General features: G+C 50.6%; 1 protein-coding gene across 1 annotated transcript in view; it reads left to right on the forward strand.

Moving 5' to 3' along the window:
• LOC118018931 (hexokinase-1) overlaps positions 1-26,855 on the forward strand; it is a 64,032-nt gene that overhangs the window by 16,085 nt on the left and 21,092 nt on the right. Inside the window, exons 2-7 of the mRNA XM_035017711.1 lie at positions 3,104-3,266; positions 14,352-14,500; positions 19,109-19,228; positions 22,548-22,643; positions 23,244-23,343; positions 23,459-23,642. Of these exons, the coding sequence (XP_034873602.1) occupies positions 3,104-3,266; positions 14,352-14,500; positions 19,109-19,228; positions 22,548-22,643; positions 23,244-23,343; positions 23,459-23,642 (812 nt within the window). The remainder of the gene's footprint in view (positions 1-3,103; positions 3,267-14,351; positions 14,501-19,108; positions 19,229-22,547; positions 22,644-23,243; positions 23,344-23,458; positions 23,643-26,855) is intronic.

Genomic DNA, 26,855 nt, shown 5'->3' on the forward strand with positions numbered 1-26,855 from the left:
GCTGGCTTGTGTTCTATGTCCCCAACCTGCTTCCTCCTTTGAGCTTCTAGGCTCTTTTAGGTTTTTTTCTCGGATCAGTGTCCCTGTGCTAACCTGCACCTTGAGTCAAGGGGCAGGATGGCTGTGGAGCTGCAGAGAGCCTTGGCTTTTCTAGAAGCTTCTTCCTGTCCAGCTGGAAAACCTCAGCTGCTTTACTTGGGCTTGCCTTCCACAGAATAGGGGAACTGGTCTTCCCTGAGGGATGGGAACAATTGTAGGGAACAGCGTTAGACTTGCAGGTATGAGACCTGACTCTCTTGGCTGTGTCTTTGAACTAATCACTTTGCTTTGTGGAGCCTCAGTTTCTGCATCTGTAAAATGGGGATCAAGAGTGTGTCCCTGATAGGGTTGTTTTGAAGGTTAAATGACCTACTGGATATGAAAACGCTCGATATACTGTGAGTCATAAGATAAATATAGAGTAGTATTCTAGCATTTAGTATGAATGAAATTCCTCTTTTGTACCAGGCAACCGGGTGAGTTCCTTTCCCTAGGGAACTCACATGTTTTATCAGAAGAGATAGACCTGTCAATAAACACCTCATGATGGAGGGTGGGGAACATGATAGCAGAAGCATGTCCCAAATGCTAGAGTAGCAATGTGACGTTTATTGATTTAGTGCATGGTCTTGCCCCTGCTCACCCATTCTGTCCCCAGCAGACAGCTCAATCTCACTGAAACACGAATCTCATTGTTGAATACTCGTCAAAGTCATCCCAAGGCTCGCTGTGCTTTGGGATCAAGTCTAAACTTGTTAACGTGTGTTACTAGATCCTGCACAATTTAGCACCTCACAGTCTTTCTAGTTGCCTCACTTTTTACACTGTGCTTGATCCATATTGAATTTCTTTCTGTTCCTTGCACCCCCCCCGCCCCCGCCTTTGGCCTTCACACATGCTCTTGACTGTGCCTGGATGCACACCCTGACATCACGCCTCCGGGAAGACTTCTCAGTAGACTTCTGCTCCTGGGGCTGCTCACACACCCTTGTATCGTGACTGCCTCTCCCCCGCCAGACTGTGGGCACCACGACAGCAAGTTTTGCTGATCTGGTGCCAGCCTTGGGGGTAGGACAGAGCGTGTCTTTTCCTGAGGCCGTGATTCTGGCAATTTCTACTTAAGCTCTTGGTAGTTTCTGATTGCTCTTCTCTGCAAAGCTTTATCACAAGGGGGAAGGGAAAAGGTGGCTATGGTAGGAGAGCTTGGGGTTGGGGGCAGGGTTGTCTCTGGCCGCTGAGGACACTGGGGGACTCCTGCCAATGTGCTGATGGTTCGTGAGGTAGGGGACAGGCAGGGCCTGGGGGAGCACAAGGCATGGAGACCAGAGTGAGCAGAAGGCTGCCCCGGCTCAAATATGCAGAAATGACCTAGGGCTGGGGACTCTGTGTCCTTGAGTCAGGACGTTTCCAGCCACCCTGCAAAGTGAGCATGAGATGCCATTCTCAGAAGCAAATAAGCATCAAGGTCTTTTCAGCCTCATTGGGTCATAAATCTCTCTCTCCATCCCCCGGGAGCCTTCCGTGTGCAAGGCTGCGTGCAAGGCACTGGGGGGTCAAGGTGAATGGAGCAGGCCCTGTAAAGGTGACAGGTGCAGAAAGCTGTGATCCAGGCTCTACCGTGCAGAGAGAGCAGTGCTGAGGGAGGGGTCATCTCCAGCCTGAGGAACTCCGACATCTGCAGGAGGAGGTGAGATTTGATCTGAACCTGGAAGGGTAGGGGAGATTTGGATAGCTGGGAAGAGAAGGAAGGGCTTTTTGGTGGGAAAGCCCAGGGATCCCCCCAGGAATGGTTGAGGTGTTTAGGCCGGAGTTCCGAGAGCACGAAGCCACACCTGCAGAGTGTTGGCACCTCGGACATGGAAGACACTGCGAGGCTTTGAGCACGGAAAAGAATTGACCAGGGTTGCACTTTAAGAAGGTGACTGTGGCAGTGTTGTACAGGATGGGTTGGAAGGGAGAGAGATTGAAGATGGAAAACCATTACAGTGAATGACTGAGGAGGAGTCAGGAATGAGGAAGGAGAAATCCAGGCACATGGCTGTCAGGGCTTCCTAAGCCAAAGGGAAGCAAAAAGAATGAATGGTGAGACAAGGTGACTTAGAGCTGGGTACACAGTAGGTGCCCAATAAATACTTTCTGAGAGAATAAATGGGAAGATACTATGAAGGAAGAATAGCCAGCGACAGTCCAAGGGGTCTGTGGTTAGGAGCCTTGGAACCCCAAGGAGAATGGGGAGCCCAGGAAGAGCAGTAGATTGGGGCAGTACTAGGAATGACTTGGAAGTATGGGCATGTCGGCCCTGGCCCATGGGTGTGGGAGCCTGGGGGCTGTCTCCGTACCTTCTGGGAACGGTGGAGTTAAGGTCTCTCTGCTCTGGGCCTGCCGCCCCTTGTCCTGAATGATTCCAGCCCTTTGGCCACTGTTTCCACCCACCTAGAAATCGTGCCCGAGGAAACCCACCAGCACCACTGTGTCACGTTAACACTAATGTTTATTGAGCACTTTCTGTGTTCTAAGTGCTTCTCCGTCTCATCTGATCTTAAAACTCCCATCTGTGAGATTTACCATGTCAGTTTCTCAGTTGAGGAAACTGAAAATCACACAGCTGTTAAGTGATGGTGCTGGGATTTGAACCCCACGTGGCTGGCTCTGGCACCCTCGTTCTTAACCTCTGTGACACTGCCATCCACTTGAGGATGAGCCAGCTACTTCTCACAGAGGAAAGGAGTCATGTGTAGGCTTAGGGCGCCTCCGGCATGTGCTTGGGGATCGAAGGGCAACTTCCGTGTAACATTCGAGGATTGGAAGGGACTTGGAGCTACCTGGTTCATTTTACAGGAAGAACTGGGGCTCGGAGCATTTGCAAGACTGCTCTGAGGGCCGTGGCTGATGGCATTTGCATGACTGCCTATCTCATCATGTGGTGTGTCAGAGTCTGTGGGAGCTGGTTTGTCCTAGACAGGCGGGCACCTCACCCTGTCCTGTCCTGCCCCAGCCAGACTCAAGCTGAACTGACCTTCTTCAGGCTTTGCCTCACTTTCCTTCCTTCTTATCCTTCCCCCAGATTGACAAGTATCTCTATGCCATGCGGCTCTCCGATGAAACTCTAATAGATATCATGACTCGTTTCAAGAAGGAGATGAAGAATGGCCTCTCCCGGGATTTTAATCCAACAGCCACAGTCAAGATGTTGCCAACGTTTGTAAGGTCCATCCCTGATGGTTCAGGTGAGTCTCTCACCCAGAGATTGGGCTCTGAGAGCTGAATTCTCTGTGAAAACATCTTTCCTACTTTCTTTTCATTTGTTCATTTAGTCCCTCCTTCATTCCTTCATTCATTCATCTATCTGTTCTGCCATCCATCCTCCATCCATCCATCCTCTGTCCATCCACCCTCCCTCCATCCATCCATCCGTCATATGCCTACTGAACATCTACCGTGTGCCAGGCACTGGAGATGCCATGGTTGGACAAGGCTAATCTGCCCTCATTGGACTGACTGTCTAGTGGCTAATGATAAGGAAGGGTCGTGTGTGTGTGTGTGTGTGTGTGTGCGTTGCTCTAGAACATGAGCGTCTCCAGAACAAATGAAGAGTTCATTTTAGGAAAATGTCTTCCTCAGGGCACCAAGACCTCCCTTCAGATAAGTAGCAACCTAGTGGCCAGCTGGGTATTGGACTCAGAGGGGAGATTCACGTTCCCATCTAAAAGAGTTTTATAGATGTTAAATGAAGGTAGCCCCTCAAGCAGATAAACGGCAAGGGGAGGTAGAATTAGAGAAAAAAATTCTCCTGTCCGTGTGCAGCTGTGTAGCTCATGGCCCACAAAGGGGAGTTGGGAGCTCCCCGTGGATCGTCAGTACCCCTTCCCCAGAGGAGGGGGCTTAGCTCCTGCACCCGGCAGAGTGGAGGCTGAGAGGGCACAGCTCGGCTCGCTCGGAGGAGGCCGTTCTGTCCGGCTGACCCGCAGCTAGTTGTTTGCAGGGGCAGGTGCTTTGCCGGCCCCGGCTTGGCACCCTCCCAGGAATCCTGCTCCGAAGGGTGCTCTGTGCTCCGGCCTGGGGTTCACCTGCTGCACGAGAGGGAGGGGGAGAGATTATGGGGAGGTCCGGTTTCTCTAGGTTTCTCCAGGGGTTGTGAGTCTACGCCCTGAGAGCCTAGCCCTCACACCTGCCTGTTGTTTCTTCCCTGCTCTGGAGGCTTCGCTTCAGGCCTCGGTTTGGAGCATCTGGTACGCAGCCTGCAAGATGGGTGTCAGGAAAGCAGCCATTCCAGTTGATGTTCACAAAGGATGGGCAAGCGCACAGCTTGTTGGAGTGGACCGGCTGCGGTGGGACAGTCGTGCCGTGTCTGCGGTGCTCTTTAGAAGTCCTGGATGAGATCTGGATGCTGATGGAGGGCATGTGCTCTGTTGGCTCTGTGGTCACGTACGCATCGGCGTTTATATCTCTCATGGTTCTCGACTGTCGGAAATCTATTCCACGTCCCTCCTTTTGTTTTCCTTGAGGTCCTGGTTACCAGCAGTTTTAACTTTTTAATAACAAGCAAAGAAACTCTGGTCACTGGAGTGGTGGGGCTGTGGTGTGCCTGGGGTTTTGTCCGGATGTCTCTGGCTTTGTGGTTCACTCCTGCTTTTTCCCCAGCTCCAGATGGCACCCACATCTAGGAGCATTGAGCCTTTCCAGGATTAGCAGAGTTCTGTCGGAGAGGCACGGCTGTGCCTGCTTCCAGCTAAGAGAAGGGGAAGGGGGAGGTAACGTGCGTGTGGGCAGCCCCCGGAGGGCCCCTACTCTGGCTCGGCTTGGGAGAGTGCAGAGGGATACCTGATGCGCGCAGGGCCCCTGATCCTGTGTGACTGGCGCAGGGCTAACAGTCCGAGGACCATATGTCATGCTGGGACCGTATGTCAGCCAGGGCTGTTCTTTACTCTTTTAGAAACATTTGCAGAGTTGAGGGTCTCTAAGTGTGATCCAGCTACATGAGTGATCTAGCCATTTACCCCTATCAGCTGGGGAAAAACACTCTGCAGCCCCTCTCAGACATTCATAACAGATGCCCAGACACTGTAGGCCCTAAGCTGCAGAAATCTGTTGAACCTGGCTTACCTGCCTTTTCCCCTAACCTTTGATCTTTTCTTACACGTTTCATCTACTTTGAGACACTTTTTCGTTTGAATGTCTCTGAAATCAGCAGTGCATTATCTATCACTGCATCTTAAGATTATAATGGGTGGTGTTCGTTTGTTCTTCGTGTTATGTAAAATAACGACGCGTCTGACACTCAGCCCTGTTTTAAGTGTGATGACGTGTGGTAATGCCTGTGCTGGGCGTCCTGGCGTTTCTGGAATGGGAGCCAGCTGCCTGGGCCCCACGCCTCCTTTTGAGCCTCTCTTCTCCAGTGTGGACGGGGCCAAATATTTAGGGCCTCTGAGGAGCACAGAGTGGTGTTGACCGAAGGAGGATGAGGGGTGAAACCAAAGCCCTGCAGTATGAAGACCCCCTTCCTGTGCAGCCTGGGTCTGCCTGTTGGCTCTCAGCGCCCTCCCCTGCCTCACCCGCCTAGCCCTGCCCCTGCCTCCATGCGCCTTCTGGCTTCTGGTGGTGGCGGGCAATCCTTGGTGCTGCTTGGCCTGCCAGTTGCATGTCTCCAGTCTCTGCCTATGTCATTACAGGGCATTTCCCTCTTATGGGGATCCTAATCAGATTAGGCCCCACACTCAGGGCTCATCTTAACCTGATTACATCTGCAAAGACCTTGTTTCCAAATAAGGTCTTGTTTCCGGGTCCCAAGGGTTAGGACTTCAGTGTATCTTTTTGGGGAGCACCGTGCAACCTGAACACACCCTTATAGCCTTGCTCCCCGTAACTGTTCCTAATATTCATGTTTGGGCTCAGTTCACATGCCTTGGGGCCCACACTCCATTTGGAACGGACCCTACGGCCCCACACAGGCTGATGCCAAGGCCTCGCATACCTGCCCCCAGTCCACTCCCGGCCCCTTTGTGACTGGGGTGCCTCCACCCTCACCTCCCTTGCACCCCTTTATCAACCAAGAACCAGGAGGGCCCCTGGAGTAGTCTGAATGCAGGCCTTCTTGATAGTAAACCGTGCAGTTCCCTTTTTAAATGTTAATCACTGCTTTAACTGTATAATTAGTCAGCGACAGAATTAGTGGTAATCCCAAACCACTGAGGGATAAATTGGACTCAGCTCGGTGGAGAGATGCCCCCACCTGTTAAGGGTGGTGTGACTTCCAAGTCAAAGGGAGAAACAAACCTTTCTTTTCCTGCTGACCTTGACCGGGGTGGGGGGACTGGACTCAGAGTTTTGAAACTCTATTGATTTTTTGGAAATGTATCAGCACATTTTTATTATTATTATTCCCCCCTTTGGACATTTTTTATGGGCAGTGGTTTTTCTTTTAATCACTTTTCAGTAACCTATACGTTAATTTTTTTTTTTTAAACCCTAAAGTGGCTTTTAGCTGCTGCATATCCTTTTTGGAGTAGGAAAGGTATGAATAATAAATAAAAGAAGGAAAATATTGAAGCCTTTTTACTTTGGTGACTTGGCTAAACAGAAAGTCCCTTTTCAGAGCTGCAAAGCTCTGGGGATGTCTGGCTTCCCTTAGAACGGCTCGCTGTGTGTCTCATTCACAAAACCTCCCCTTTTTTCTCTTCCTCTCGTTTCTCAGTAAGGTTATTGGAAATGCCAATTAGGTGGCAAGGTTTTTGAGGGTAAATTGAGTTGAATATTTTGCTGTTTCTGCCTCGTGGTTCTGAGCATGCGCTTTCCCCAAAGGATAAGTTGGAAAATATTTGATTTGCGGTGTGTTCAGTTAATTTTGGGGGCCCCAAATATACATAGCATTTCTTTAGGTCAAAGGAAAGAAAATACTGTCTTTTCCCATGGCATTTGGGTTGGTCACTTCCCTTTCTCTGTCTGTTTCCTTATCTGGGAAGATGGTTGGATTGTCTCAAAAATTCTCTCTGCCTGTGAAATTTGTGTTCTCGGGTTCTGGTTAGGTTTTTGATGAAGGTGTAGAACTGTCGTCAAGTAGCTGGGTTGCAGACCCGGAGGGAGAGCCTTTGTATCTCACGTACGGAATCAACTCGTTGAGCAGGGCAAAAGTCGGCATTTCCTGAAGGCGGGGTTTCTGTTTGCTCTGTATTTCATCCAGTACAGACCAGGACTCGAGAGAGACATCTGTCCCTGTGTTTGTTTTCCATTATTTGCTGCGAATAATGGTGGTCATCATCAAGTGGAGAGCTGCCAGGGGCCCTTCAGATGCTTTGTGTAATGAGCCTTCTCTGGAAGAACGGTTCTCCTGGCATCGGTGGAAATGGGAAATGTGGGAAGAAGGTACAAGTAGGAGGCAGCAGGGGCAGGAAGGAAGGTTGAGGCCGAAGATTTGACAAGGTAGTTGGAGGGAAGCCCAGTTCTATAAAAAGAGGCTGAACTTGAAATTAAAGGGGAGGGAAAAACAAACCCAGAACACTGGATTAATCTCTGGCTCTGCTGCTTATTATCGGTCCGATCTTGGAGGCGTCACTTAACTTCCCTGTGCCTCCATTTCCTCATCTGTAAAATGGGTTATCAAACCCGGCTTTCCCCGGCTCAGAGGGCTGCAAGAAGATCAAATGTGCTTTGGAAACCACAAACCACCGTGAGAGTTCCAGTGGGCCCCTGTCCTCCTTAACACTAGTGTCACCTAATTAATTATTTAAGAATTCTTTGGGAGGACCCTTCCCAGTGGATGCAGCCAGTCAGAGGATCCCCACCCTCAGGCCTAACCATGTAGGTCTAGCCCTGGGAAACAAAGATTCAGAATTTTTCAGAAATCACTGGCATCTCTGTGATGCTATAGGGGGAGGAGGCCGAAGAAAGGGGAAAGCAAAGGCAGGCTGTCTCACTCCCACCCTGGTATCCCACAGAATGTGGAGGAGCCCCCAGATGGCAGCAGTGTGGTGACGGGGCACCGTGACTCTAATCGGGGAACCAACCTGAGATGAAATAGATGCCCATTGTTATGGAGGGCAAGTAGGTATTTGGGGGATTCATTCCCTGATAAAGAATATCGGACTCAGGAGCCTTCTGGTTGTAGCTGAAAAAAATCGAACTCAAATGTGTATAAGCAAAAAGAGCAAAATTTTAGGTTCATAGAACTGGGAAATCTAGTTGTAAGTTGGTTTCTGTATCCTGGGACTCACCTGTCCCTTATTCTTTCAGTCTGTGTGTTGGCTGCATTCAAAGCCTGCCTCTTCCTTCGGTGGCAGCCAAAGCTGACAGCCGCCTCAGAACCGATGATCCCAGCGGTGGTCTTGGAGAGGGCGATGATTGGCTGACTTGGGTCATGTGCCCATCCTGAGCCAATCATGATGGCCAGGGTGGGAGACTCTGGATGCTCCTGGATCATGCACCTGGATCACACATTGGTCCCCCTAGAGATGGAGCAGGGGTTCAGCCTAGCCCCAACCTCAGATGAAGAATGGGGAGGATAGTTATCTAAAGAGATGCTAGACAGCCCCCAAAGTTTACTGGAAATCTTGCTGCCCTTACCAGAAGTCATTCCTGGGTATCGTTTGCCTTGGCAGAGAATAGGACCGGACACACATGCATTTGACCCAGCCAGTTCTTTTGAACTAGCAGCAAACACTGATTCCCTGCTGTGTACAAGACTTAGCACGGGGGAAGGAAGGAAGCATGTTACATTGCCCTCGCCTTCAAGTCGCTTATCATCCAACTGAGGAAGATAGGACACATAACGTAAAAGATCATGAGCATCACAGTATTTGCAAGTATGTGAGCGACTAAGAAGAGGGAGGCGTTCTGGCAGTGCAAAGGCATGCCCACGAGCAAGTCATTCAGCTGGATTGGTTGAGCTTTGTCCCACATCTCCCGAGCTGCAAATGTGATTTACAGAAGGAGGTGCCACCTGCCATTTCTTTGAGCAATTACACACGCACCCTGGAACCAGGGTAACTGCTCAGGGAAGGATCAGGAACTGCACTGGGCTTGACAATGACCCCTTGTAAACTGCCCTCTGGGAAAGGCCCTCCTCAAATCGGTCAACTCCCACCTGCAGCTGTGGGGGGTGTCCAGTGTTTAGTGTTGTCTTGACATCTCAAGGTCACCTTTTCTGGTTGCCGTCTCTGACTCAAACTTCTTCTTGGGACCCTGTTGACCCGTACTTGTTGAACAAAGGAGCAGGGGAGAGCTGGAGTGGGTGGACCACAGCAGGCGACTGGGATGGAGCAGGGGGCTTTGCGGAGTTGCAGAAGTGGGGCCCAGCCCCGTGTACCCTAAGGCCAGATTCTTCCGGTTATCGGCAGCTGAGATCATTTTCACTTATCCTGCTTGAAAAACTTCAGGCCTGGGTCCTGCCGAGGTGCTGCCTGAAACCTGACTCCGTCCTGCAGCAGGGGCTGAAAGCTCTCACCTGATCTGTGTCGGCACCGCTAACCGGCAGCTCCCGCGCAGACACCTGGAACCTGAGCACAAGAAACTGCTTTCACTTAAGACCTTTGATTCAACTGAAAAGGAGACTTTTGACCACGCTAGCAACCGAAGAACGGGTCATGCTATTTTTTAAGTTATGATGTAAAGTCGGTGTAAAACAGGAAAGAAATAAATACATGTTTATTCAAACATTAAAGCAGTAAAAAATTAAGTTAAAACGTTGAAACAAAGCAAAAAGCACCCATAATTTCATACTAGCACGGTGTTCGCCTTTGAGCCCGTTCATCTGCACAAGTGGCTTATAGAATTGTTTACCGTACTGAGTGTGCATCGTCTTCATTGGAGAACAGGGAGGAACAAAACCAAAAGTCGTGGATGTTGAGGAACCCCAGAAAGAAAGGCGGCCATTCTGGTGGTGCTAAAGTCTCACTCCACTGCCGCCTTGGGGATCTGTGTCCACGAGGTCTGTCCGGCAGGCAGATGGAGCCAGTGGTGGTGACTTTGAGCTTTGGATTCACGTTCTGGCTCTGCCACGTAGCTTGTGTGCCAGGGCTAGTCACCTAACCCCTCCCGGCCTTTACTTGCTCACCTGCAAAATGGAGATCACAGTAGTACCTACTGCACAGGGTTGAGGGAGTTAAAAATAAAATGATGCGTATGAAGGACATAGCAACTGGAGTGCACAGAGGCTTAGTGAATGTCAGTTGATGGTAAAATAAAGTGCTTTTGATATTCTAGTAATTCGTCCTCCTGAGAGGAGCCACCTTATACCGAATTCAGTTATTTAACTAGGTAAGCACCATGGGGATTAAGGTTCTGATGGGAACCCCTAAGAAAACTCTAAACTGGGCGCCTGGCTGGCTCAGTCAGTAGAGCACGTGACTGTTGATCTCAGGGTTGTGAGTTCGAGCCCCACGCTGGGTGTAGAGATTACTTAAAAATAAAATCTTAAAAAAAAAAAAAACTCAAACCAAAAAACCTTCTAAACGGATTTGAACAACCCACAAAGTCTGGGTCAGAATTTCCTACCAATCTGTGACATCTGCTTATAGAAGCAATTTAAAACCAGTGGCATCATGTGGTATATTCATACAATGGAATATAATTCAGTCATAGAAATGGACTAGGTACTGATACATGCCACAACATAGACGAACCTTGAAAACATCAGAAACATCAGCTATAGTGGGTGAAAGAAGCCATCCACAATAGACCACCTCTTGTATGAATCCATTGGTATGAAATGTACAGAGTAGGAACATCTAGAGAGACAGACAGTAGATTTGTGGTCATTGGTGCATAAGAGGGGTTGCCAGGAAGTAGGGAGTGATGACAGCTTGTGGGTATGGAGTTTCTTTCTGGGATGCTGAAAATGTTCTAAAAGTAGGTAGTGGTGATGGTTGTGCAACTCTGTAAATAAACTGAAGAACCACTGACTTCTACACTTTAAAATGAATGAATTGTAACAAACTGGAATTAAAATAAGAACCTTAAAAAAATAAAATGGATGAGTTGTATGATACAGGGATAATTTCTCAATAAATTTCTCAACCAACCAGCACTATGACTGTTTTGTGCTTAATGACCAATAAGCAGGGCTACTTTGAGTGAGTGAGTGATTGGGTCACCAGCCCCCGTGATCAAGCAGCCATAGAGCATTTGTTGAGCTCTCCGGGATGCCATGGGTAAGATGCACACAAGCCCAGGGTGTGGTTTTTTCCCTTAAGGAACTTGAGAGAGAGGTTAAGAATGGGGAAAATTCACTCTGAGAATTCTTTGGTTTGTTCATTGATTCCTTTACCACCTCATGAGTTCAAGTATTTGTTGAGCTCTTACTGTATATTAAACACCATTCTAAGTTCCAGAAATAGAACAGTGTGTCAGAGCTGACCAGTCAGTGGAATCAAATACAAAGATGTGTTTGCTTTATAAAAGAGAAGCTTTTTTTTTCTTCCTAACCATTACCTTAAAAAATAATAAGCAGAAAGCTCAAGAGACCCAAAATAGCCAAAGCAATCTTGAAAAAGAAGAACAAAGTTGGAGGACTTTCACTTCCTTGTTTCAAATTTTTTTAAATTAATTAATTAATTAATTCATGAAAGTCAGAGAGAGAGAGAGAGAGAGGCAGAGGCAGAGGGAGAGAAGCAGGCTCCCCGCCTAGCAGGGAGCCCGATGCGGGACTCGATCGCAGGACCCTGGGATCATGACCTGAGCCGAAGGCAGACGCTTAACCGTCTGAGCCACCCAGGCGCACCCCTTGTTTCACATTTTACTACAAAGTGACAATCAAGATGCTGTGGTACTGGCATAAGGATGATAGATCAGTGGATCAGAATTGAGAGTTCAGGATATCAATTATATATCAAAATTGGGGTGGGGGAAGAATTGAGAGTTCAGAAACCCATACATGTATGGTTGCTTGAGTTTTGACAAAGATGCCAAGACTGTTCAGTGAAGGAAAGAACAGTCTTTTCGCAAATGTTGCTGGGATAAGTGGATATCCACATGTAAAAGAACTAGGTTGGACCCCTGCCTCACACCATAAAGAAAAATCAACTCAGAATGGATCAAATTCTGACATGTAAGAGCTAAAAGTATAAAACTCTTGGCAAGAAACATAGGTGTGAATCTCTGTGACCCTGGTTTTGGCAATGGCTTCTAAGATATGACCCCAAAGGCACAAACAACAAAGGAAAACAAGAGATACAGTGTACTTCGTCAAAATGGAAAACTCGTATGCTTCAGAAGTCACCATCAAGAAAGTGAAAAGACAGTCCACAGAATAAGAGACCATATTTACGAGTCATATATCTGATAGGGACTTAGGTCTAGAATGTGAAAGAACTCTTACAACTCAACACTCCAACGACAACCCCATTTTTAAAACAAGCCAGGGAATCTGAATAGACGTTTCTCCAAAGAAGGCAAAAAATGGCCAAGAAGCTCGTGAAGAGGTGCTCATTGTCATTAGCCAGAGAAATGCAAACCAAAATAAAATAAGAGGATGATAAGAATTGAGGATGTGGAGAAGTTGGAACCTTTATGATTCACAGGTGGGATGGACAATGAGGCAACTCCTCCAGACACCAGTGGCAGTTCCTCAGAAAGTTCAACGTGAGTTACCACTCGACAGCCGTTCTACTTCTAGGTCTATACCCAAGGGAAATAAAGACAGGGCCGCACAAGAAGTTGTGCGGAAGTATCCATAGCAGTGTTACTCATGACCGCCAGAGGTAGAAACGACCCAGATACTCCGTCCACAGACAAACGGGTCAATGAAATGAGGTACCGCCATACCATGGCCTGTTACTTGGCCATACGGAAATGAAGTGCCCGCCCCTGCTACACCAAGATGCTGGCCACAGGCAGCCACGTGCTGTGTGATGGCCTTCCTACGAACTGTCCAGAATGCACACAGCTGTGGGGACAGAGAGTAGGTTAATGGTTGCTTAGGGCAGTGGGGGAAGAGGGTGCTTGCCTGCTTGAGAGGGAGATAGTTAAAGAGTACAGGATTTCTTTTTTGAGGTGATGAAAGCGCTCTCAAACTGGTTCGTGGCAATGGTGGCGTCACTGAATTTATGAAAAGCCGTGGAATTGCCCACTTTAAATGGGTGACGTGTGGTGATTTATATCTCAGTGGTGCCATTGCTGAAAAATAGAGTATTAAAGATGCTTCCGTATGGAAAATGAGATCCCAGACAGACTGGTGTTTATGCTGCTGTGGTACTGATGACTTTGGGGACTCCCGGGGCTCAGGGTGGCAGTGGTGGCTGTCACCCCGGCCTGATTGATACCCGTTGGGGCAGTTGGGGATGTCACAGCAGTAGTAAAATTCACAGATTTTCACTGCATTTTTGGAAGCATGTGTGAGAATTACTAATGAGAAAGAGGGTAAAGAAGGTTAGGTGGTGGCTTGATGGTTTGGGACCCTTCCCATGGCCTCCTCCCCTGCTGCTGTCTGGTGGCCCCGGGCCTACGGTGCCATCACGTGTCCCACTGAGCCCCACCTCAGTCCGTGCACACGCTGGGCCTGAGGATGCCACCGTATCAAGCCAGGTCCCGCTACGTGACCAAGTGGGACTCCTGCTAAAAGCCTTCCCTGGGTAGAAACAACACAGGTACCCGCCGGCAGGTGGGTGGATGGATGGGTGGTAACTGCATGCAGTGGGTTGTAGCAGGCAGCCGCAGAAGGCGGTGAAACTCCGACACATGCAAAACATGACCTTTGAGACATTATGCAGAGTGAAAGAAGCCAGACACAAAAGGCCAAGTATTGTGTGATTCCACTTCTGTCAACTGTCCAGACGAGGCGACTCTGTGGTGACGGCAAGGCGAGACGCGGTGACCCAGGGACTAGGGGAAGAAGAGTGGGGAATGGTTCTAGAGTTTCATCACCCTGTCAGGGCTGAGGGAGAGTCTTGCTGGTGGTGATGCTTGCACAACATTGTACTTAACAGTTTTATGTTATGTAGATTTTACCACAATTTAACCCTCCCCCACCCGGGGGAGTAAGTGGAGGTGTGGCAGGAACTCAAGGCATGGGATGGACCTCACATATGGGGTGTTCTCGGAGTTGAAATGCTGTTTGTATTTTATGGATAACAGTGCTGTCTGGGGGAAAGGGTAGGAATTAGAAAAAGCTTGGGGGGGGTCTCTGTATGGCACCCGGGGTCCCCTGCTTGGAGCTGACCAGCCACACGCCGGGCTGGGTTGGGTCCATTTTCCAGACAGGGCAGTGGTTGGGTGAGGTTTGCACGGGAGAGGCAGGCCAGCCGGATGCTGTCAAGAGGCAGGCAAAGCGTGGGTCTTCCCATCACATGTGACCCTGATGTGATACCTGTTGTCTCCCTAAACAGAAAAGGGAGATTTCATTGCCCTGGATCTTGGCGGGTCTTCCTTTCGAATTCTGAGGGTACAAGTGAATCATGAGCAAAACCAGAATGTTCACATGGAGTCCGAGATTTACGACACCCCGGAGAACATCGTGCACGGCAGTGGAAGCCAGGTGGGTCCCCCCGCTCCCTTCTGATCAGCCCCAGCGGGCTCATACCTCTGGGAACCAGCCCCCCAAGCTCTGGTGTCTGAGCCCCTGGAAGGAGTCCCTCATAGGTCACATGGAGAGGGGCTGCTGGGTGGAAGGGTGTGACCATCTAAAGAGAGCCCACCGTCTGGGAAAATTGGTGCATGGGAGGGAGGCCACTGGGACTTGCACAGGCTGGAGGGTGTGAGGAGGGGGCCCGGCAGCTCTGTGGGTAAATGTATTCATTTCCTAAGGATCCTGGGGTTGGCTCCTCAGTGCAGGTTTCGCAGAGCCCTTGGGTGAAAACAGCCCTTCTTCCAAGTCATTGGCCTCCCCCGCAGCTCACCTGGAGCCCAGGCCTCACAGGGTCTGGCGGTCACCTTGTAGGGCATCAGGAATTTGAGCTCATGGCCCAAGCGCTAGTGAAGGGCTCCTGGCTACTGATTTAATAGCCTCCTGAGAGTCCTTGGTACAGAAAGGCACCATCCCCTTCCCTCACATCTGATACCTGAGGCCCATCCCCATGATGGGGCACCCCCCGGAAGGGCTGTCTTCCTTAGCTGGCCAAGGGGCTGTGGGCAGGATCGGAAGGGCCCATTGCCCTTGCCCCGTCCCTCTAGCTGTGGTGCGTGGTGGGGGTCCACGCTCACTGAGGACCCTGTGATCGCGGTTTCCGGTCGTTCGGGGTCCCGTCAGCCTGCAGTGTATGGGAGCTGCTCCTCCCACTGTCAGAGATGCTCTGGCTCCTGTGGTCTGTAGCTCGCCTCCCGAGTCATGGTTGCTGCCCAGGATTTGTATTCCGAGCTTGCCAAATACTTGCTTTAGGAAGGGTGTGTTCACGTCAAGGTTCATGACTAAGTTCGCCAGAAAACTCATTTGTCCTGACCTGGACTTTGAGATGAGACCCAGGAGCCTTCTCCTCTGGACTCTGCTTTGTTTCTAAATTAATGTGGGTGGGGCCCGGGGCCAGCAGTTAATGTGGGTGGGGCCTGGGGCCAGCGCTCCACTGGTTTTGTTTTGTTTTTTTTTGGTCTGAGAGAAAAGGGCTAATCCCAGCCTTTCATCTGCTCCTGGGGGCTTGGGTTCAGAGCTTTTCCGACTGTGTCACGGGGAGCATTGAAGAAGGCACTGTCTCCAGAACGGATGAGTGTATCACTCATTGGATGGCCCTGCCTGGAGACTCCCCTGCTTTCCCCTCCTGCTGGGCTGCAGAAACCGGCCCATGCTTATGCATGCGGGCTGCTAGCTGCGAGGTCTCCTAATCCTGCCCAGTGGTTGCTGCATTATCCTTCCTGCAAGTAGCCAGCAGCCTCGAGTTGGCGTCCTGCTCTTTCCATCTGGCAGCAAGTGCTGACCCGTCACAGTCTGTTCTCCACGGGCCTTGGGTTGAGCCACCTCTGCTGCCTTCACCATCAGGACTGTCCCCCGTGCTGAGACATTCCTGTGTGCTTTGGCTTGACCTTTTAGGAGCAGGGTTTGTAAATTAAGGGGGTGCCCCCCAACAGGTGCACACTTGGCTATATATTCACTTCCACAGTGACTACTTACTGCGCCCCCGGGACCTCATCTGTCCCAGCCTCTGTCCCCATCTTCTCAGCTCCAGGGTCACTGTTTCCTGCTGTCTGTTTCTGCTCCTTCCCCTTTCAAGCAGTCCGCAAAGAAAAGGCAACAAAGGTGATGACAATGGCGGTAATGATGATGTATTATTATAGCAGTACTTCCACAGTGCTCGCTAGGTACCTGTCACTGACATCAGCACTTTGTATGGATTAACTCATTTCGTCATCATTCCCATTTTACAGATGAGAAAACGGAGGCTCATATGTTAAGCAGCCAGCCTGTTGGGTCACACAGCTCATAAATGATAGAGCTGGGATTTGCACCCACGTAGTCTGTTTCCAGTTGTTACAGTTTCAGCAAGGTGGAACCCTCTGAGCCTGGCTCTTGTCTTTATCGTCTTTAAAATTTTTTGATGGTGAAGAAATGTGAGGGCTGTGGGCAAGGAGGAGAGTCCAGCGGCTGAGGAAGAGGGTTGGCAGTTGAAAATAGGGATGAAACAGGAAGCTGTTCTTCAGAAGTTTGGTTTGAGGTTAGACATAAGTTTCAGGGGACCATTTTTCCGATCAACCTGTAGAATATGGTAGGAGGCCAAGGGCCCCATTGTGCCCGTGAAGCAACTCAGACTCAGTTTGTGAATAGCCCTGAATTCACGGGTTGTGATCTCATCTTCTGTAATATGCAGGAATTTTAAATAGATTTTTAAACCTTTTATTTGGAATAATATTAAACTTACGGAAAAGTTTTAAGATACAAAGAGCTCCCATATATACCCTCATCCAGATTCCCCAACTGTTACCTATTTGCTTTATCTTTTTCGTCTCCCCACCTTACACACACACACACACACACACACACACGCTATCCCAAAAAGTTCAGTTCATCTTGGAGGCATAAATGCAGCCTTCTTAAAAGTTATTTATTTAGTTTGGGAAATTTTGAATAATAAATATTTAAATTTTTGTTTTCCTCATTTTTACCCTTTTCAATTGGAGAAACAATCTCTGGGGATTTTTAAAATAATGATCATGTTGTTAGGGAAGAAAAAAATAATGCTTTTTTAGACACAAGAATTTTGAGCCCAGCGAGGCCGGCTAGCTTCCCTCCCTGGTCGGTCACAGACACGGGCTAGCATGGTGGGAGCTTCGGGGTGCTTTGAGCAGGCTGGGAGCTCCTGGGCTGTGGGCATTTCCTTCTTAACAGAGCACTGCAGGTGGCTGTGTTTGGCTTGGATCTGGGAGCTGTTATAGCGCCTCATCCGTGCGCATCCATTTCTGCAGGCTGCCTTCTCCCTGCTACTTCCTGCTGCCTTCCTTCCACCCTGCTTCCGCCCCGCCAGCCATCTCTGCTGAGGGCCACAGGGGGGCCTGGGGCTTGTGACAGCAGATGACGTGGGGCTTGCTGACGGACTTCGTAATGGGTTTATATTACTTAGAAATGTGGGTCACAGGAAGCTTAGCCGGGCTCCTCCAGGGAAGGTGGTCATGTGTCTCTCCAGTCATAGTCACTGGCTGCAGGCACAGTCTGAGTAAGAGTGACTCGGGGACAGAGGCTCCTAAATCAAAATTGGCGGGTTTTCCTTTACCCCGGCAGCAAAGTCAGACCTTAGAGCTGGGTCAGGAACCTCTGGGGAAAGTTGGGGATAGGAGTAATGACTTCTGGCCCCCTCTCGAGGATATCCCTGCAAGGAAAGCTTTCAGGAAGATAGCCTTGTCTGGGAATATGGGCTGGGATTGCTTTCTGTGACCATGTGGTTGGCCCTGCCAGCACTGCCTTCTTCTGGCCTTTTGGAAGCTCCGTAGCTGTGTCAGCCCCATACATAAGGGAGGTCTAGTGTTATGACAGCCATGTGAAAAAGACGGGGTTACCTGGACTGTGGCTTGGTTGCCAAAAGAGCATATATATGCTTTGATTATATTAATAGAGGTATAGAGCTAAGGAAAAGGGAGGTTCTTCAACTAAACCCTTCTGTGTTCAGAACACATATGAAACATTATATTCAATTCTGGATACATTTTAGAGATGAGGGGAGGTATTAGAGAGATCCAAAAAGGTTGCCTTGGAGGTGGTCAGCCTTCCATCATTGAGAGTATTCATGCAGAGACTAGGGAAACCGTGGTCTGTGCTCTTTCTAGTGGCTCCTAAGATGTGTATGTATATCCCAGGCAATGTGTCATGGAGCAGGCGAACTTAAGTTAAAATCCACTAAATGCAACGAGAATGAATAGTCTACTAAGACACATGACAGGTGGGTGATTCTCCCACACATCATGTCGAGGGAAAGAAGGCGGACACCAAAGAGTGCACCCGCCCTGCTTTTCTCTGTAGTAGACAGATGGCAGAGCGGATCCAGAGCGACTGCCAAGCACCCTTGTGGGGTTAGGTGCTGGCAGTGACCGCAAGGGGCGCGAGGGAGGGGTCTGGGTGCTGGCAGAGCTGTGTTCCTTGACATGGGTGCTGGTGACACAGGCGGGTGGGCTGGAGAGAATCCAGTGAACTCTGTGCTTCAGATGTGTGCACTTTTCTGTGCGTGCGTATCCGACTTCAGTAAAATAAAAAAAGGATAGTCTGAAGATTGTGAAATCACGCAAGTGGGCTAGAGGCTCTGGAACTGCACATAGAATTTTTGGAATTTGCACAGACCGAGGTAGATAGAGATAGAGATCCAGATCCAGAGACGGGGCCAGACACCACTCCACCCACTGCCCGGGTATTATGGAGGGGTGAGGGGATTTTCTATTCCTTTAAACTTTCCTGAGCACCCAGTGAGACATATTAGTGACCGCCGATAGGCTAGTTCTGATCGAAGGGTTTGAACTGCTTCCTATGCTGTGCTGCCCTGCAGGGAAGTCTCTTTTTAAGGGACTCTTTCTCTAGCATTCACACCCAGCGTGGCTTTCCCAGCAGGGCTGTGGGGTGGCGCGGGGGTGGTGCGGGGTGCCGTGGGGATGGGCAGCCAGCGTGGCCACTCTCTTTTCCGTGTGTGCAGAGGGCTCCCCTTTCTCCCTCCTGACTGCTCTCTTGTGCTTCCTCCAGCTTTTTGATCACGTGGCTGAGTGCCTGGGAGACTTCATGGAGAAAAGAAAAATCAAGGACAAGAAATTACCTGTGGGATTCACGTTTTCTTTCCCTTGTCGGCAGTCCAAAATAGACGAGGTAAGCACATGCTGGGATTGGCGGGCCCCACAGAGGCCCCAGAGTGGGAAAGACGACGAGCCCTTTTCCTGACTCTTTGTCCCTTTTGCTCACCAGATGGACGGCCTGCATATCTTGTATTTCTCAAGAAACATTTGTAGGAATTAATGTGAGGGCATGTTGTTGTGTTTGTCTTTCAATTACTTAAGTGATTTCCAAATTTCTGGAGATGAGCCATGATGTTTAGGTAGGTGGGGACATTTATGAAACACAAGCAAGTGAAAGCATCGCAAGTGGGTTTGGTGACAGTGGAGAGAGGCGGGCAAGCCTTTTGTCAGGGTTGTGCAATGTGGGGTTTACCTGGAGGCCGTCCTGGGAATGGGGAGTCTGGTCAGGACCCCACTTCTCGGGTGCCCGGGCCACCTCTCCAGAGCTTCTGCCCGCGGGCAGCTCCAGCCCCAGAGAGGCCCTTTTTGACCTTCGGGTGGGTCGTTGTGCCCACGCTGTTGTAGCTCATTGTTCATTCATTCATCTGCTTAGCAGGGAGGGACTCAGACATACCCTGTGGCACCATCGTACCTCAGACTGCAGGGAGACAGAATAAGTAGGTGCAGCTGGTTCCTTTTCTTTTTTTCTTTTTTTTTTTTTTTTTAAGATTTTTATTTATTCATCTAACAGATAGAGAGACAGCGAGAGAGGAAACACAAGCAGGAGGAGTGGGAGAGGGAGAAGCAGGCTTCCCGCGGAACAGGGAGCCCGATGTGGGGCTCGATCCCAGGACCCTGGGATCATGACCTGAGCCGAAGGCAGACGCTTAATGACTGAGCCACCCAGGCGCCCCCAGCTGGTTCCTTTTCTACACGAGAGACAGAAAACACACACAGCAAGCAACCTGTGAACAAACTCCTCATAATAGGGACCCTGAGAGTTCACGTTACCGAGGGTCCCTCGGGTGCCAGGCTCTGTCCTAAGGCGCACTCTGCAATGAACACGGTATCTTCCAACACGCCTGTGCATGAAGTGCTTGTGATTCCCAGGTTACAGATGAGGACACTGAGGCTAGCAGGAGTCAGGAACCTGCCCAGGACCACGCAGCCGGGAAGCAGCAGAGCCCAGATGCGCTCTGGGCAGTTTGGCTCCAGAGCCTGTGCTCCTAACCAGTCTGCTTTCCTACAGGATAGTCACGTTGGTGCACATGGCCCCCTCCACGCTTCTGGGCAGCTCCCTTGTACCTCTTTATCGGCAGGGTAAGCGCCCTGTCCCAGGCACTGCTTCATGCCCCTGGAGCCCGTCCATCTGGGTCATTTGTGTAATCACATCATGTTGGAGCAAGAGGGGGCTTGAGAGCTCAGTAGGCCAAGCCCCTCATTCCCCAGATGGAGAACCAGGCCTCCTGAGGTCACAGGGCTCATTAACGGCGGATCTAGGACCAGAATCCCATATGCTCCCATCGCCCTTCCTCCCCCCTCTCCCCCCATTGAAGACCTCTGAGACACTGCGGTCCCCCTGTCCCCATCAGGACTGCCGTGGCCCGTCCAGACTCTCTGGTGTCTGGCATTGCGACACCTCCAAGATGTTCGGATCACTTTGGCCTCCACGGTGTCTTCCCGAACCTTTCTCAAAGCCTGTTCTTGGTACTAAGTTTCCCTTGGCTTCTGAGAGTGGAGACATGACAGTCATGTCCCCCCGGGCAGAGAGGTGGGGGTGGCCTGGGAGTGAAGTGACTGCTTGACCTAGCTCTGTCGTCAGTGACCCCTGCCCGGGTGCTATCCCCTTGCAGCCGGGCTAGACCCTGGGAGAGGACAGGGAGTAGATGGGGCTGCCCCACAGAAGCTGTGATCTTCCAGGGAGGAAGGCATTGCGGAAGGGGGAGAGAATGTCCTCAGAGGCAGGAGAGCCCCCAGGGCAGGGCAGATATGTCTGCTAGAGGGGCTTTGTGGGCAGAGGGGCTAGAGGCACCCCCCCCGCCACAGGCCTTGACCCCCCCTTCCAGGGAGGGCTTCCTGGGGCGGGCCGCACTGCCTGCTGGGAAGCCGGTGGACCATAGACTAATTACCCATCTGGTGGGGGGTTGCCTAGGCCCACTCTTCAAGGCTACCTGGAACCTTCAGGATCGTCCAAGTCTAGATCAGCTGCCTTATTCCACAGACGAGCAAAGTGACCCTCAGAGGAATCTGGGGAGCTGCCCACAAGGAAGTGGGCAGAGGTGTGAGAATGGGACTGGCCTCCTGATTTCCAGCTCCACATTCTTTCCACAGCATACTCTCTGAGGCTTTTGGGGGTTGGGGTAGAGGGGAAGAAAACAGTGTCCAGGGGCTTCTGGAATGCCTGGCTTAGGAACAGGCTGCTGCTGAGCAAAGAACCACAAAGTCTCCTGTGCACTCCTCCTTCTGTGCATCTCACGGGGCTGTGCGGTTTTCACCGTGAGCGGGGGCAGGCTGTGTGCGGGCAAGTGCCCCATCCCTGTGGCACCCCCAGAGGCCCACGGGGCCCGAATGAGAGCTCTGCCCTGTCCTGCCGCATGTGTGGCAACCTTGTCCATTCAGAGAAAAAACAGTCAAGTATAACAATTATTTTTTTTGAGTATCTTTGATTAAAAAAACCCACAAAAGCAATATGTAAAGCTATTTATTTAGATAATATAAAGATGTAAAGCAAAGAGTAAAATTTCTACCCTTCCCGATTCCCAAGTGAGTGACCATTGGCTGTCTAGCCTTTTTGATGTTTCTCCATTAATCCACAAACAGAAACGAGCCCTATTGTATAAATAGTGGAGTTGCTGCTTACAAATGGGAGTTAAAAGTTGGGGAAGAGGCGTAACTCATATTTAGTCAGTATTATCCTTAAATCTCTAGCACCTGGCTTTAGAAGTTCAGCGGCCAAGAATTGCCTTGGCATTTTGTCTCTCTTCCCCATTTGGCTCTGCCTGTCTTCCCTCGGGGTTGTGGGAGCTGGGCTCTGGCTCGCCAGTGGGGAGGGGTGGTCAGGTAATAACGGGATTTCTCCTGTTCTCTTTTTACTTGAAGTCTGGCTGTGCAGTTGACATCCAGGTAGATTTGCACGCTGGGTGACGCCACTGTCCTGGCCAGCCACCGGCTGGATTCTAGTGTGAGCCGCACAGTTTTTTCCATGGCAGCGCCCAGAGAAATCCGTCCTGCAGACGGATAGACAGGAGATGGGACGGAGTCTGGCTCTGAGGTTACCCAGTGTGATCTGGAGGGAGCCGCCTGTCCTCTCTGGGCCTCTGCTTGGTCACTGCCCTTGAGCAGCCTCCCCAGGGACCTGGGGGTTCTGCAGGTCTCCCAGCCCTTGTCCAACCCCCATCTGCTCTCCTTTGCAGGGCATCCTGATCACCTGGACAAAGAAATTTAAAGCGAGTGGAGTGGAGGGAATGGATGTGGTGAAGCTGCTTAACAAAGCCATCAAAAAGCGCGGGGTAACTTTTCTCGGGGCCACCTGTCCCTGCTGCGTGGAGGTGGGGCGGTGTGGGGAGGAGGCTGGGGTCTGAACCAGACTGAGGCCCTTCCTGGGGGCGGTAGTGCATGGCCGGCGGCATCACACGGGGTGTCTTGAAGACCTAGGCCGATGACCGGGGAGGGCCCACAGCCCAGAAGGTCAGGGTGGTTCAAAGCAGGGTTGTTAGAAGCGCTGCCCGGAGGGCCGAGGCCTGGGGCGGGGGCTGCCTCCTTCTGACAGGAGCTCTGGGCTGTGCGGGGGCAGCTGACGCAGGCAGGTGCAGCCTGCGTGGTTGGAACAAGGGCCGTCAGCACAGGGCTGGAGTGCGTGGTTTGCGGAGGGCTGTGGCTCCGGGTGTGAAATCCATTCGGAAAAGAATCCTGAGCCAGATAGTGAAGGTGACCGTGCAGTTTCCATAATGTAATCGCTGCTCTCTAATCCAGCTGATCTGAGGGCCAGCAGTAACGAGAGCAGCACCCCCCACCCCCGGCTCTGAACACGGGGGCTCGCTGGCCATGCCCTCCGTGACCTCTGCTCCCATGTGAGAGTGGGCGGTGACACGCCCATTCTGTGTCCCCAGGACTACGATGCCAACATTGTGGCCGTGGTGAATGACACGGTGGGGACCATGATGACCTGTGGCTATGATGACCAGCAGTGTGAAGTCGGCCTCATCATCGGTAACATTACCCCTTTCCTCATGCCCGCCCTCAGCCAGTGTTTCCAGAAGGCGCAGGCAGCCTCCTCTCAGGGTTTGGTGCGGTTGCAGCTTCTGATCTGGTCTCTCTCTTCAAGGCACTGGCACCAATGCCTGCTACATGGAGGAACTGAGGCACATTGACCTGGTGGAAGGCGATGAGGGGAGGATGTGCATCAACACAGAATGGGGGGCCTTCGGGGACGACGGGTCGCTGGAAGACATCCGCACTGAGTTCGACCGGGAGATAGACCGTGGCTCTCTCAACCCTGGGAAGCAGCTGTGAGTCCCACTTTTCTGACCAGTCGTGTGCATGACTTTGGGGATACTTAGCCAGAGATGTGGGGTTGAGATGAGAGGGGCAGAAAGGGAGGTGATCACAAAGCGAGAAGCCCATCAAATTTGCACGATCCGCCACTCCTTTGGATAGATTCACGGCTGTGGTGTCTGCAGCTTTAAAAGCAGGTTTTAAATGATTTTCTCTTTGTCAAATTATGCTATAATTGTGTCCTGGTAAAAAATATGAAGATGAAGAGTGCAGAAGCATTAGTATAGAGCTAGGGTTTCAAAACCCTCGTGCATTGCATTCAAAACCCACTAGCATTGCCGCTGGGTGCGGAGCGAGGCCACGTAGGAGGCAGGGTGGCTGGCGAGTAGGGAGAGGGAGTGTCCTGAGAGCTCTGTGCCTGGCTCCGAGGATACAGAGGAGCCCCTTCCGGTCTGGCACTTAGAGCTAGCTGGGGAGGAATGTCCCACGTGTGAACGTCTGTCATGCAGAGGAGTGGGTGTAAACCTTTCGAGCCCAGAGAATGGAGAAACTTCTCCCATGTTATGTATGGGCAGATGGGTCAGAGTTGATAAAGAGCATCAGACTTATCGGGCAGGTTATTTTTGGCCTGGGCGAGCTCCTGGCTACAGAGGTATGAGTGACATTATTCAGGGCAGTGTGGGCATTTCTTGATTTGAGCTACTTAGTTCCTGAAGCGCATGCTCCTATTTCTCTATGATGCCGGTGGGCTGCTAGCTCTCTCTGATTGCCCTCCCAACAGCTTCATCCTGGGGTTGGATGCTGTCGATGTGCTGAGAGATGTTCATTGACCCTGTTGGCTTAATAGTCCTTATCTTGTGCCAGGGAGACATGGGAGTTCATCTGTCATTTTGAAACCCATCACCCAAAGATCTCCATATCCCGGGCTCGATGATTGGGCTTTCCACCACCCGAGTAAATGGAATCGCATAAATGGCCAGCCTCCCTCCACCGAGAATGGTGGTGGTGAATAAACTGGGTTCCTCAGTAAGAGAATGTCAAGTTCTTAGACTCAGAGTTGAACATCTGCTTTGCATCCTGAGACTGGGGTACCAGCTTGAGATAAAGGATGCCAATTCCAAAGCTCTGACAGCCAAAGGTTTTTTTTTTCCCCCCAATCCATTCACCTAACTTGCAGTACTAAAACCTGACCCCATCTGACATGAAACTATTTACCGTGCCTACTCATACGGTTCACTGGAGAGCTACGGATGTGCTTGATTTTACTGCTGTTTCAGGTACCTCTGGGGATATTCTGTAATATGTGCATATGCATCATATTGCATCTCTAAAATCCTCACATTTCCACATTCCCAAGCATATGTGACCGCAGGGGTTTCAGATAAGAGATTAGGTACCTGTCGTGACTGTCAGTCACTTAATGAGAAGGGCAGGTAACTGCCTCCTCAGTGGAGCAGGGCCAGTTACCTGTGATGACTGAGCAGATAGGACCCAGGCCCTTGTCTGTATCCTTTGCCCCAGTGTGGGGATCCCCCGTGGCTTGGATGGAAACCTGGATTTCTCTGCCATCCATTTTGAAGTATTTCTGAATTTTCTAAAGGGCTGAACTATATCCCTAGGCTGAACTGTGAACCGGGCTCACAGTTGCCTTGCAACAAACACTTTTGGAGTGGTGGCTGGATGGATGCATGGAGAGAGATGGATGGATGGATAGATAGTGGATAGGGAGGGGGGATGTGATGGAGAGGTGGATGGGTGGATGGGGATGGATAGATGAAGGATGGGGGAGATGGGGAGATGGATGGATGGATGAATGGGGGATGGAGGATGAATGGATGGAGGATGTGGGGTTGGGGGACGGATGGATGGACAGAGGTTGGGGGGATGGAGCATGAATGGATGGGGGCTTGGGGATGGATGGATGGATGGATGGATGGTGGATGGGAGGTGGCTGGATGGCTAGCAGATGGGTGGGTAAATAAATAGGGGAATGCGTGAAAGAGTGAAGGGTGAGGTGAAGTTCGTCTTCTCTAGTATGTTTCCCTGTGAACTGATCACCAGAGGTCAGGTCTTGTTAAGAACAATGCTGAAGGGCGCCTGGGTGGCTCAGTCGTTAAGCGTCTGCCTTCGGCTCAGGTCATGATCCCAGGGTCCTGGGATCAAGTCCCACATCGGGCTCCCTGCTCAGCGGGAAGCCTGCTTCTCCCTCTCCCACTCCCCCTGCTTGTGTTCCTGTTCTCGCTGTCTCTCTCTGTCATATAAATAAATAAAATCTTAAAAAAAAAAAAGAACAATGCTGAAAAGGTGACAAATTCTTGAGTTACATCACATATTCCTGGAAATAGGCTATTGGTCAGAGAGTTTTTTTGTCAAAGCAAATTTTTGCTATTCTCCTAGGCTCCTTGCCTAAGCTTTTGGAGATTCCCTGTGTCGTCTTCTGTGCAATGCTAAGTTCTTCAAAGCCATTTTGTCCCCCTTGTCAGGGAGGGGTGTTAGCTCCATTTGACTGGTGGGGAAATTAAGGCACTGGGATAGGACAAGCTGACCCAAGACTCTTTGTTGAGCTTTGATCTGGTTTAGGTTTAGGGTTTTCTGCCCCACTTGAAAGTTCGAGTTTTTAGAATGAGCTTTTAGAATGTGTAAGAGTCACCTCTTATCATTTATGGACAAATATTTATCAAGAAGGGTCTGGAGGAGTGGCTTTTCATCCCTGATTGCATATCAGAATTGCATAAAGGCCTTTTAAAAACATATTGCTGCCCAGGCACCCCTCGCCCTACCCACCTCCCTCGCAGTTCTGACTCTAAGTGGGCCTGGGCTGGGACCTGTCCTCGGGAGCCTAAGACCTCCCCAGGTGATTACAGTTTGTGGCCAGGGTTGAAAATGTAGGTGTGTGGGATTTGCACAAAGGCCCTTGGTACCCAGATGGGCTACACACCCACTCATTCGTTTTGTCTGGAGTTTGCGTGCGGTCACCCCGGGCCGACTATATCCGGTTGCCAGGAAGGGCATGAGCACGGTAGCTCTGTGGCCCCTGCCTTCACTGGTGACTGCCGCTTTCAGGATAGCAGGGAACAGCTCCCGAGTATTCAGCAACGCCAGCCCAGCCCAGAGTTAGGAGCTCGCTCTCTAAAAGGGATCAGATACTCAGCTTCCTCCCTACTGTCCTTATATTCTAGGCCTTTGAAATTCTGGTCACATACCCAGATCCTATTCTAGATTTGAGT

Source organism: Mirounga leonina, unplaced genomic scaffold, assembly GCF_011800145.1.
Source record: "Mirounga leonina isolate KUSES-001 unplaced genomic scaffold, KU_Mleo_1.0 Mir_107, whole genome shotgun sequence".
Taxonomy (NCBI): Eukaryota; Metazoa; Chordata; class Mammalia; order Carnivora; family Phocidae; genus Mirounga; species Mirounga leonina.